This window comes from Apteryx mantelli, chromosome 2 (genome assembly GCF_036417845.1).
Source record: "Apteryx mantelli isolate bAptMan1 chromosome 2, bAptMan1.hap1, whole genome shotgun sequence".
Lineage (NCBI taxonomy): Eukaryota > Metazoa > Chordata > Aves > Apterygiformes > Apterygidae > Apteryx > Apteryx mantelli.
Genome location: NC_089979.1, coordinates 34,702,259 through 34,715,578, shown reverse-complemented (window position 1 = coordinate 34,715,578; position 13,320 = coordinate 34,702,259). Strand labels below are relative to the sequence as shown.

At 36.7% G+C, this 13,320-nt stretch overlaps 1 protein-coding gene across 1 annotated transcript in view; it reads left to right on the top strand.

Moving 5' to 3' along the window:
- TCEA1 (transcription elongation factor A1) overlaps positions 1-13,320 on the top strand; it is a 49,874-nt gene that overhangs the window by 6,282 nt on the left and 30,272 nt on the right. The window contains exons 4-8 of the mRNA XM_067290456.1: positions 513-560; positions 1,048-1,118; positions 1,734-1,807; positions 2,514-2,615; positions 3,251-3,427. Coding sequence (XP_067146557.1) covers positions 513-560; positions 1,048-1,118; positions 1,734-1,807; positions 2,514-2,615; positions 3,251-3,427 — 472 coding nt within the window. The remainder of the gene's footprint in view (positions 1-512; positions 561-1,047; positions 1,119-1,733; positions 1,808-2,513; positions 2,616-3,250; positions 3,428-13,320) is intronic.

Here is a 13,320-nt window from a genome sequence, read left to right as displayed (position 1 = left end):
CTATCAGGAGGCTGCAGTTGGGTGCAACCTTAGGTGTGCCGACACTGCTGTGTAAGGTGACATTACCCACTGAGTATATATATGGCATAGTAAATTGATCAACATACTATTCATAAATGACTAAGTGGGATATATATGTGTGTTAAACATGTATGTGTGTATACTTTAAACATACTATATATAAAGATATATATTATATAAAAATATAGTAAACATGAATTATATATAATTATGTAATGTTACTGTATCTTTAATAAAACTGGCCCAATACCATTTTGTTTGCTCTCCATCGAGAGTGGTAAGTCAGCCCTGAATGATAATGTGTCTGGGGAGACAGGTTTCAAGAAACTCTTCTTGAAGAGATGCTATGTGGTAACTAATGTTAATTATTGTTTAAAAGTAAGATAAAATTTGGGATATGTAGTTGCACGATATAACTGCCTCTGCATTGTTAAATTTCGGTGTATACCTCATGTCAAGAGTATGTCAGTGTTATTCATTCTTATTTTCAGGCCAGTTATGCCAGTTTCTTTAAACATGAACATGGCTATGCCATCATGGTAAGTACTTGTTTAATTGAAAATGATTCTAGCCAAAAGCTATTGAAGTGTTTGAATTCATCGTTCTTAATTAAAAATACAGTAGACTTCAATGGTCTTAAGCCAGTCTTCATGTTGGTGGTTTGCTTTTTTTTTTTGCTTGTGTTTGTTTTTCCTGTATTTCTTCAAACTGTATTTTAATTTTGTGCATACAACTCTTAATTAAAATTCCTACTGATATTTTGAAGCAAATAATCAAAACTGAGCTGCTTAATCTGCAATAAATTACAGAAGAGAGCAAAACTCTGAATCTTTGTTGACTAGGTCTAGAGTTTTATCCATATTCACACATTGTCCCCTATTTCTTGTAAACTGTGGGTGATGGGCACTACATAATATATCAACTAACAACCATTTTAATCTGGTGAATATCTCAATTTCCTGTTTGTGTTTTAAGGAACTGTAATGGGTGCTCTAAAAAGTAATGCTTTCGTTCATATTTTGTAAGGTTTGATATCATTGGACTTTCTCCAGATTCACGGGAAGATGAAGCTGGGATCAAGCAGGCAGCAGAGAATGGTATGTTCAGAAATGCTTTTAATGTCTCAGAAATGCTTCAGTGTGTTCTTAAAAAGAGATTATCAGTCTGAACAGTTCATCCATTTGCAAAGGCAAAATTAATAGGGAAAGTAATGTGTATGTATCGTATTATCACTGATCCAAGTTTAGCTAAGTGCAAAGTTCTTACAAAGTTTAAAAAAAAAAAAAGTAAATCATCAGTTTAAGCACGTCATATTCTCAAATATAAAATATAGGTGGGGATCACTGAGCTCTTTTTTTTTTTTAAGATCCTCTGTACAGCACAGCCATTTAGAGCTGTAAAGGCATCCACTTGTGATGCTGGATAGTTAGAAGAGGATACTATCTTCTTGGCACTGGGAATTGTGTGAGACTAACTTGCACATTTTCCTCTTTGGAAGTGGTACAGTTGGTGCTTACAGCACTGGAATTTTTGATTGTGTCCTAGACACAAAGACACACGCTCTCTTATTTATTTAGTATAATGGATCAGATTCTCCTTTCCCTTAACATCAGGAAGATGGCCAAGGAACAGGGTGGGTCAGTCTCTATCCTCTCTTAAATTTTTTTCAGAACAGAGTGGATTTTAATTATTGGCCTTCATTTATGTTGCAGTTAAAGCGCTGATAGATCAAGAAGTAAAAAATGGGATTCCTTCTAATAGAATTATTCTGGGAGGCTTTTCTCAGGTAAGGTATGGTTGGAATTGCATATATTTCTAGGGAAATAACTTTTAGCTTTCCTAATGTGGGAAATCCTAGCCCTTCAACTGAAAAGAGATGATGTTAGGTGCTTCTGAAATTTTAAGGTGTCGGTTTTCCTTTGCCTCAACAAATTAAGTCTTTTAGATTATGAAAATAATTGCTATTCACTGAAAACCTGCATCTGGAAAAATAGCTACTAAAATTAATAATATATTTAAAGTCTTTAAGCACTATAATTTCTGTAGCTTTGCTTGAAAATTGTGTTAATATTTTTATTTTATCTTTAATATGTAAGATATTTGATGGCCTGGATTTATTTGAGAAATACTTCCTTCCTTCAGACTTGTAAAATAACTGTTGCTGGTAGATTAATTGGTCCATACAATAATTCCCTAGTTTGTGTAGGGGTAATAAAATAATAAAGCAGAGGTAATATTGACATGAGTGATACTGTTTTATTTCATGTTTAATTTTCAGCTGTTGGTTACAGTTTTGTTTTACTTGTGAATTGATCGCATTGACTTGGAGAAAAAAGCAAAATAAATATTTTATGGCAATACCATAGTGTTAGTTTTAAGGAAGAATTAGTTGAAACACAAGAGGTTCTTTAAAGGAGAAAACAGATCTTGAAAGAGGCATTAAAAGGGAACATTATCTTCAACATTCTAATAACTATATCTTTCTTTCTTAGGGAGGTGCTTTATCATTGTATACAGCACTTACAACACAGCAAAAATTAGCAGGTGTTGTAGCACTCAGCTGTTGGCTTCCTCTACGGACTTCTTTTCCTCAGGTATTTACTCTTCTTTCCTAAGCTAATTTACACTTGGGCAATGAACAGTCTTGAAGATCCTCTCTTGTGCAGAAATTAGTGAACATTACCGAGTACTGACTGTGGTTGAGTAACTCAGAAGTTTTAAAAATAGAACCTTGAGGGTTTAGAATTTGGCAAGTAGGGAAAAAGAGGAAATACTCAGTAGCTACTTTTGCTTAGAATGATATTCCTAGGAAACTTACAGGGTCAAGTAAATGTTCCATGAAGATCAATTTTTTACTTTGCCACTTGTTCTATTTGCAAGACACTGTCTTATTAGAGAATAATTTGAGTAGGTAGTTAAACAAAATGTTAGGTGCTTTGCTTGTCCAGAAATCATGCTTTTTGAGAGTTGTTCTGAAATTAGTACCAAATTTATGTAATTTGCAGAGTTTTTCATTTCATGTGTACAGAACTTACTGCATAAGGAACTTGCAAGCTATTCATTGTGTGTTTTTTGTTTTTCCTTTATGATTCAGTTTACCTCATCACACTAGAGTGAGCACCTGCCATAGCGTTATCTGCAATATGTTAGCCTTATGTGCCTCTGTGCTTTTTCCCCTCTCTGTGACTGTCTGTCTTCTCTTCCACCCTCTACTTCCCACCATTGACAGGGCATTATCAGCGGTGTCAACAAGGAGATTCCTGTTCTTCAGTGCCATGGGGACTGTGACCCATTGGTTCCTTTAATGTTTGGTTCTCTTACTGTTGAGAAGCTAAAGAGTATGATAAATCCAGCCAATGTAACCTTCAGGACTTACTCGGGCATGATGCATAGCTCATGTATTGAGGTAATTTTCTAACTTTACGATATTTTAGATCTGTGCGGTTAATTTTTTTCCCCCCAAAACAAATAAGTGGTACTTCTGGGTTTTGTTAGTTTTTAATAACAAGTAATTGATATTAATGACTTGTTTCACTGAATAACTGAATGCTTGTCTGAAAAATCTTCCAAGGCAAAAATGTAAATGACTAGTGGGAACTACCTAGCAATTTGTTTCTTTGTTCTTTAAAATATTTCTTTTATTTCTTCTTTTTATCAGAGTACTTTTTTCATACCAAAATTACCATTGCTTATGCTAGCAGCTTTTGCCATTTTAGTGATTTCCAACAGTTCAAAGAAGTTTCTGATCAGCTCCAGAGCTAGTGCAAGAAGAGAGGGCCACAAGATTACGTGCAGGAGACAGAGCAAGCCTATCCCCTTCTGGCAACAGCAAGCCATTAGATCAGCTCAGCTGCTTGCAGAATCAGACCAATAAATTCAGTTTGAAGATGTCTCCTCCTTTAAGTCATCCCCCCCCCTCCATTCCTTCAACACTTCCTTTCAAATCCGTCCATAAAACTAGCAAGATTCCTCTCCCCAAAAGGTTGTATTTATGCTGTGAGAATTCAACCTGCCTTCCAATTATGCTGCTAGCATAAGCTTTTGCTGCTTTGGGGTCATTTATGCAGTTTTACTGCATCTAGATAGTAATAGCATTGAGTTGTCACACAGCTTTATTAATAACAAATGTGCTGTATTTCTTGCAACATTGTCTTAATACTAGGTGATGTACAATTTCTTTCTAATTTGCACATTTTTGGTATTTCTAAGTATTTTCTAAGCCTGTGTAAATTGCCACCATCATAGATATGCTCCTGTCAAGTATTCTGATGAAGGAGCTGATCTAGTTATTAAAAATATATATATATAATATTATTTTTAACCTGGTTTGTTTTCACAGTCCAGTTTGAGAGAGAGGAGAGAGTAGTGTGTGCTCTTTTTTGTTGTGTTTTAGCCTCCTTTAAGTAATTTGCCTTGCCTTGCTGCCTGCAAAGTGATAGCCTATCAAGTAACTAATTATACAATGTTTGTAGCCCAACTGCTTGTTATAACTGAAAAGTTGAACCATTATTTAGTGTAGCTGAATATATGTTAGTAGGGAGCTTTGACTAATACATGCTTTTATTTTTGAACAGGAGATGATGGATGTAAAACAGTTCATAGACAAACATCTACCTCCTGTAGACTGAAATGATATGTGAGAGGCCTTCTGTATAAATACACCAGCATCAGCTGTGGTAGAGTGTTAATCTTTTCACATGCCTGATAGGAAGTGTTACTTCTACACCTGCAGTGTTACTACTGTGTTGCAAATTTATACTTATGACAAGGATTAAATAATACACATGTACAAGAAATGATAATCTTTTTAATAATAATCATCCACTGATGGGGCTATAAGAATGAGGCAGCTAGGTAACAATGCCAGAATGTAACATGCGCATACTGTTTTAAGATATGTCTGATTTTTGATTGTGGAATTTTAAAGTATTTGTACAGTAATTAAAGGCTCAGTTTGAGTGAGCAACATAAATGTGACTTGTTGGTATGCTTGAGATATGATCTTAATTGTCACTGAAAATATATTAAAATGTTTTGTTTATCTAATAGATGCATAAAGTACACAGCATGTAACACAGTAGGCATATGATGGTAGAATGAATGTTATTGAGGACAAAGCTTTAAATGTTAAACGTTAATCCTTACTCCAGGTAAGGAGGGTAGTTCTCCAAGAATGACTATAAGTCAGCAAAGGTACTTCTTGTATTTAAACCACCCTAATTTTTAACTGTTTTCATACAGGAAGATATTGTGGAAATTCTAAATGGACTCTTTCTGTGTTAGACCATCATATATCACTGTCTTTTTGCCATTTGTTTTTAGATTACTATAAATTGATGTCAGATGCTGACTCAGAACAGAATTCTGAAGAACTGTATTGGATTCATTTGAGTTTCATTTAAAAAATCCTGTTTTCGTATTGGTTATTCATCTTGTGCTTTAGTCTTTGTAATTTTTACTTGTGTAGAAATGTTGATGATATATTTTACATGAGCAATTCCAGCATATAGTTTTGACTTTTCTGTCTGCTTTGGAGTAACCAACTGAAAACAATGCAGTTGTGCATTTTTGAAGTCTCATCTGCAACACAGGCACTGGCAAATCTTAATTCCTTAGTAGTATAATGGAAATATGAGTGGAAGTGGGATAATTTAATCTTAAAATTGATACCTCTAATATTTTCTTTTATTGCATGCCCAACATGAAATTTTGGGGGGGGGAAGAACATGAAATTTTATTTTCAAATATATTATTCTACGTTTCCCTAGATTAGTGTAGCAGAGAACTATGAAGACCTACTATGAAGAAAAAAAATCTAAAGGATACAGAATGTCTTTTGTTTCAGAAGCCTAAAATTCTATAATACACTGGGTTGCAGAATTTGAAGCATGCCCAGCAGCCTTTTGCAGTTAAGAGCATTAATTTACTTTCTGGAAACAGCTGTTCTTCAGTAGAGTTCAGAGGCAGTCACTGCACTAGGAGTGTTTAAAAAAAATACACTACAGTATCTGCTACATAATATGCTGTATAATAAAATGTTCTATACTAAAAGGTTTGCAAGCAGAGAGTATTCCTATTTTGGTTACATCTATGTTGACGACACTGTTTTTCATACCTGTATATAAAGTTCTTACTCCTCTCCCAGCTTAATCCTCTTATAAGCAGTGTGTATCAGCTTGTACTAGAGACATGCCAATACAAACACAAATCAGGAATTATGCATTAATTGCATTATGCATTAACCCTCTTTAATATAGCTGCTGCCAGAAATTTAAGTTGACTGGTTTGAGTACTCAGTTTTCCTTGCTCTTCTTCGAATGTATTACACTTCATCTTTAGGAAGCCATTTTTCTTTGCTAATGCAGTTTCTCTGGATTATTAAATAGCTCTTAATACACAAAATTGAAAAGGAGTTTTTCCCAAATGGTACTGAAACACTTTCAGAGATTGTGTCTGTCTGGATGAGGAGAGGGCATGTCTATTAGCTTTCCCTTAGTCACTCTTCTCTATATGTTTGACAATTTGTCTTTCAGTTAATTTATTTCACAAAAGAAACCACAGTATTCTCATTGTAGTTGTGCCAAAGTTATGTTGAGAAAACAGTATCTCCTAGCTGGAGTCATTCCCAAATTTCATTAGCCAATTTTGCAGTCCTACTGAATTGCAAACTTGGTAAGCAAGCTCTATGTTATTTACCCTACTTTTTAAGCTTGATCTCCATTCCCCTTTTGTCTACATTAGTCCTTGAATATTGGCATATTTCCAAAGTTCTGCACATGCTTCTGCCTTTTTCTCTTTCCTATTTTCTTGTCTTTTTCAGAAATTGTTTGGTATCTCTGTTCAGCTTCTAATTCAATATCTGTTCATTTCACAAACATGTTCTTTCTTCTGTTGGAATTAATCTAAAAAAACTATTTCTAAGATGTTAAAATGAGATGAGTTCTAGGTTTATTCTCTGCTAGCTTAATAACACTTCCTTCAGTTTGATGCATTCTGTTCAGATCTTGTGGCCACTTCCTAGTACTTACACATTTTCATTCAAGTCAGCTTCAGCTGTTGTCTCCATGATGCCTTCAAATGTTCTTCTAGAAGTGAATGCTTTGTATGCTAACTCTAGCGTAACAAGATTTTTTTTATATATATACTGTTGTGTTGCTGCTTGCTTTATCTATAAAGAGCTGTGTTACCAATATAAATGTAAGTAAATGTCTTGACTCATTCTGAACTTCTGTGCTCTAGGAAGAAATCTCCTCTCAATTTTTATTTTTGCATAGGAAGTTGAGTATGTTTTAATTGGGGTTGTTAAAGAACCCAGATGCTAGAGGAAGTTTCAAAGATGTATTTGAAGCCTGTTGTGTCTCCTCCCATAGTACAGCATGTCTCCTGAGCTACTGTCTCTTGTAATTTCCCGGCTAGTTGGAAACCTGAGTGTATGATTCTGTAGCTGAACTTCTTCACTGCCTGATGTGATTTGGTGCTGGGATTGTTGTTGTAATTGGCATGTATTTTAGGCTGAACAATAATTTGGCCTTTTTTTTTTTTATGGTGTTATACTAAAAGGGAGGTGTTGGACTGTCAGTATCAGTTCTGTCCTCATAACCTATAATTTTAAACAGTCCAATAATGAATATTGTATTTTGGGATGTTAAACTTTCCCAAAAGAGAGATGATACCTATCAAGTCTGTGAAAACATTGGTATGAAAATGTTTTGTTTGGAGACCACTTTATTTCAATGGGTATATAACTCCCTAATAATACATTTTTAATTTCAAATTGATACTTAGATTTGACTGTAGTTTTGTGTAGTCAGAGTTCTGGTTGGAATTCTGCCTACCTGTTAACAAACACAGATTGAATTATGTATTGTAGGCTAAATCCTCTAGCTGTTCCTGAGGTAAAACTATATTGGGGTCTGTACTGTAGTGAGGGCTGTATGATTTGGTCTTTACCTCCTATCTTGTATAATTACAACACAGTAGATTGCTAAAAAGCACTGTACGCTGTAACTGGTATTAGAACTGTTAATTAAAACAAGTTCTCTCTAATGGAGTATATTGCACTTCATTAAAATTATTAGGATACATCTTTTATGTAGAGGTGCTATTTGACATGTTAATGGATGTAATCAAGAACATACTGTGTAAGATGTTAATGAAGCCATATGTAAAAGGCCTGGGTATCGTAAATTTTATAAAGAAATACTGAAAACTTATTCTTTGTGTTATGAGTACAAGCAATTTTTATTAAACCTTTAAGATGTAATTTACTTAATTTGCTCATTTTATTTATGATAAGAAATCTGAACTTTTGTTGAAATTATTTCTGAGGGGGAAAATGTGAAATCTTTCAGTTTCTATCATTGTGAAATAAATTTCAATCAGTGTTTGGGAAAGTGCTAAAGACTTTTTTCATACTTACCTGAAAGAAGTCCAGGTTTCATGTGCTGTGTAACAGGCACTTTAGATGCTTCTTGCAAATGTATTTCATTGCAAAGTATGCATGATTCTATAATACAAGAGAGTGCTGATTTGTAGTTACTATAAAGGAAGAAACATCAGTCAGGACCGATTCATGTTTTGCTACCTTGTTGAGAGAATTTTCACTTAATGTTCTTTCTCTGAATTTGCAGTAATTTTAAATGGGAGAGAAAAAATTTTTTTCTAGTACCTTTATTCTAGGACACTGCAAATCCAGTCTTCTCACTGTGTACTGTTATACTTTTCTTTGAGGGTTCTGCAGTGTCAGGGAAGCCTTTTCAGTTATATTAGGTTTAGGTTAACTGTAATGTTTGAGGATGATCAGTGGTATAGGTACTACAAGACATGTCCGGAGAAAATGTGGAGGTTACATGGGAAGAGATACTGTGCTTAGCTGAAGAAATTAGAGAGGCACAGGATCATCATGTAGTCAAGGTAGACTTTCCTTCTCAGGAGCACTTTAAAGCAACTGAAAGGCTGCTTGTCTCTATTGACTATGATGTCTAAAAGTCATTGTGGAGTACATTTATGAAGTTCATGAATGTATGGAAATGCATGTCAGATGCAGTGCTATATGTGAATATATGCAGGTAACTTAGAATATATTAAGAGCTAATAACAATAAAGATGCAATAATATTTACAGTAATTTGTTGGTTCATATATATTTCATGAAAACATTCTGAAGTAATCTTCAACTTCCAATTAACTTTCGTACCTAGCATCCCTTTTAGAAGCAGTGTAATTGCAAGGAGGGAAGTTGCCTGAATTAGTATAGTAAAAAATTACAATGTACTGCTGTATTAAACTTTATCAAACACAGTATGAGGCCTCTGCTGTGTTAAATGAAGGTGACTCGCAAGATACAAGATTTTCAAAATGTCCAGAGCTAACTTTGAAATGATTCCTTGAAGAACAGTAGGTGCAGAAGAACAGAATTTTTTGTTTGCTTGCCACTGTCGTGTTACCACCATTTGCCTTTGAAATAACAGGTTTTATTAATTCTCTTTGAGTGAAACGAGTGCCTTTGATGTAGCTGATTGAAATAATTTGCTAAGTAGTAGTATTTAAAATGATCCTGAGGGTCTTTAAAAAACTTCAGTATTTTGAGTCATACAAAAAAATAAGCAGAGTTTGTCCTAGAAATGGAGAATGTGGCTTGCTGGAATGAGTCTAATGTGACTAAAAAAAAATCAGATATTTTCTTAAACATTTTCCAATTTTCATACATAAATATCCCCAATTACAGATTATAAATCCAAAAAGTGAAAATAACTCTTCACTTCTTGAAATGAACTTGAAAATGCATTGCAAACGCCAGAATTTGAAAATGATGCTTTCGTCCAACTCCAGGTCATACGCCTATAATCTACAGCTAGTCCAGGGAAATTAAAAACAAAAAAATTCTTGATGAGCAACAGAAACAACTAATCAAGATGCATGTTACAGTTTTAGAATATTTTGAAGAAAATCTTGCAGTTAAGAGGAAGCAAAACACCAATTTGCCACAGCTCCTTTCATGTAGCTGTGATTGGACTACCCTTCCCACCCACTCCACCAGCCCATGAGTAACAAGGATCATCTGGCTGATTTGTTTTAGAATATTTTGAAGAAAATCTTGCAGTTAAGAGGAAGCAAAACACCAATTTGCCACAGCTCCTTTCATGTAGCTGTGATTGGACTACCCTTCCCACCCACTCCACCAGCCCATGAGTAACAAGGATCATCTGGCTGATTTAGACTGGCTCAAGTTCTGTTCTGATGGACCCAACTTATTATTACACTTAGGGCTCTCATAAAGAGGAGTAATGAGTGTAATACATGGTTATGTAAAACCTCTTGGAATGCCTTGAATTTTATATATTTTTTTATAGTTGTGCTAACATTAAATTAGAGGAGCTTCTTTCATACAGAGTATCAGTTCTGAAATTGGAGAATTTTAGTTGTATCCATAGGAGTTCGGAGATCTCTGCTATAAGTTTTGTGTGCTATTCTTTGCCCCCTCCACTTCTCTCCTCATTAATTTCTCAATATGTTATCTCTTAACAAAAGAGACTAGCAAAAGCCTACAATATTTCATATGGGCATTCTCTTAAGAGTCATTTCTGGCTATTAATCTTAAAATTTGTGGAAGTGCCTATGGTCCAACAAATAACAGGCTGGAGTGAGTTATACATTGGCTCTTTAAAGCAGCATGTGTACAATACTTCTCAGAGAATGTTAAAAAGATTATGAGAATATGCTGTGAGTGGTACATGCAGTGTGAAAAATTCCATGTTATTTCTGCTTTCTGATGGGGTGATATAGAAAGAAGCTAAACAGAGAGGAAAATGCTATAGATTTAACTTTGTGGTCTTTCTTCTACCGTTCTTTAGACTTTTAAAATGCATATTTTTGAATAGAAGAGAGAGCTGCTACAAAGCTGCTTGTTTTAGCACCATCTGAAATAGAACAACTATGCAGTGTGCTGTGTATTTCTTTATTGTAAAAATAAATAATTCTTTATCGTAAAGAATTGTGGTCAGGATGATAAAGCAGCTAATAAACAATCTGGTTAGTACTGGTTCAGGTAATTGAGTATCATTCTGATATTGTAGCAAGTAGTACAAATAGTGTAAGCTGGGTTTTGTTGTTTCATTTTAATGCAGCCATTTTCAGAAAAGGATATGCATTACCATCTGGTTAGTCTTTGATTTCCCTATTGAAATATTTTCCTGATGCTACTTATTTTTATTAGCTTAGATGTTAAACATGTATGACTTGCTGTCCCCTTATAATCCTGCAGCAGGCCTTTTATCAGTGCTATATAGCATTTAAGTTACAATTACCAGTTCTTTACCAGATACATTTTGAATGTTAATAGGGTTTCATCTGCAGTTCATCTATGCATTTCCAATTAATAAGGTATTGAATGGTATTTTTAAAAGAAATAAATACTTGAATTTACAGAATTTAAATATATTTAAACTAACTAAACTGACTTGAGATTCCTAGTTTTCTGATAGTGTTATCACTGACATAACTTGCACCTACCAGCATGTTCACTGCATAGTGGAGCTATAGTGTTGCAGTTGTGAGAAAAACGATAATTGTCATTTGAGGTTATCATCTTTTTTTAATGATGAGGCCATTGTTACCAGTACTGGGTTACTGCAGCTAAACAAAACTGAGTTAAACCTGAATTGACATGGTACCTTAAATGTTGTGGTGAGCATTGCTGTATTTTTTTTTTCCAAAATCTGTCCCTGAAAGAAAAGATTCCTTTCCTTAAGGAATCTTTTCTGTGTTTTTTTTCCTTTGGGCAAAAACAAACAAAAAAGCTGTAGACAAATTTTCTGTATGTTTGTCCAGTTCATGGCCTAGATCTAACCTGTGGAAAGATCTACCTAGCTCCCAAATGATTTTTACTGCTTCTACTCTACCTTTCAATTGTCAAATGCAGCTGCCATCCTTCTGTGTGCATTGAGCATTATGCAGAAGTGCCTTGAAGCTACCCTTCTCAATATGGCTTCATGATGTAAGACAGACTTGCTGTATACATGACACACAAGTGCACTGCCAGCACTCCCTGCACCAATTCCTTCCTTGAGTATCAGTTCACAGAAAACACCTGTCTTGCCTTTTTTCCAAAGTGTACATCTCTTACAGTCCTCAGTTGTACAACTCGGGTATCTGCAGCATTGGACTGCTTATGGCTAACCGATTTCAGAAGCTAAGCACCCTCCTGAATCTTAGCAGAGGATAATCTTCAAGCAATCCTTATGTAACCGTCAGCTATGCTTATGATTTTCTTGAAGTAAACACTTTATTTTTCAGAGAAAATGGCTGAATGACATTTTTTTTCCTCGATGGAATTCTCACATAACAAGGCATATACCATTTGAATTGCATTTTATTCTCCTGCTTTGCTGTTACTTATGAATTGAGTTACAGTGTAATTTTTTGACAAGCTTTCTAAATGCAGCATACTCCACTCGAACACATACACGATTTAGACTATTTTTAAGACCTGGAAGCGCTGGTGTAACACATTTCAGTGTGGTATTTGGTTAATGAGAAAGATTCTTCCTCTTCTTCATCTTCTCTGAATTCAAAATTCTGAACTTGCTCTAAAAGTGCAACTGAGAATTTCTCAATGGTACACAAACACAACACTTTATTTTTTTTTCTTTTTCTGGTAACAGGGAGGAGATAATTCTCCCTCTACTTAAAGTTAACATAATTAAGTAGCAGCCGTTGCTCAGGACCGGCCCTCGCGTGTGCGCGTCCCCGGCGCGGGCCGCTTCGCCCTCGCCTCACCAAGCGCCGGGGCGGCGCCGCGCGGGGGCCCCGCTCGTGTCGCCCTGCGCCCGCCCCGGGCGGGAGGCGAAAAGCAGGGGCGCCGCGCCCGGCCGTTACGCCGGCGTTTGTCCTTCCCTTGTTTCTCGCAACGCAAAAGACAGGGACTCGGCACGGGCGCCCCAGTCCCGCCGCCGCCCGCTCCGGGCTGCTGGGCAGCGGCGGCTTCTCCCCCGCCCGCGGGGCAGACACGGGGGGGCTGCGCTGCCGCTGCGCCGAGACCGCCCGCGCCGCGGCCCCTCCGCCAACCCCGGGCCGGGCGCTTCCCCGCGCCACCGCCCGCAGCCCCGCCCGCCCCGCCCACCACGGCGGCACGCGAACGGTCTCGGCCTGCCTCAGCGCTGCCTGGCTCCTGCGGCCGGTGCTCGATGAGCGCTGCCTGGCGGCGCCGCCGCCGTCCGCGCCGCTCGGGCTGCTGGGTGGCCGCGTTGTTCCGCGGCCCGGCTCCATTTCTGCCCGCAAGGCCCCGCGGGCGGCGGCCGCG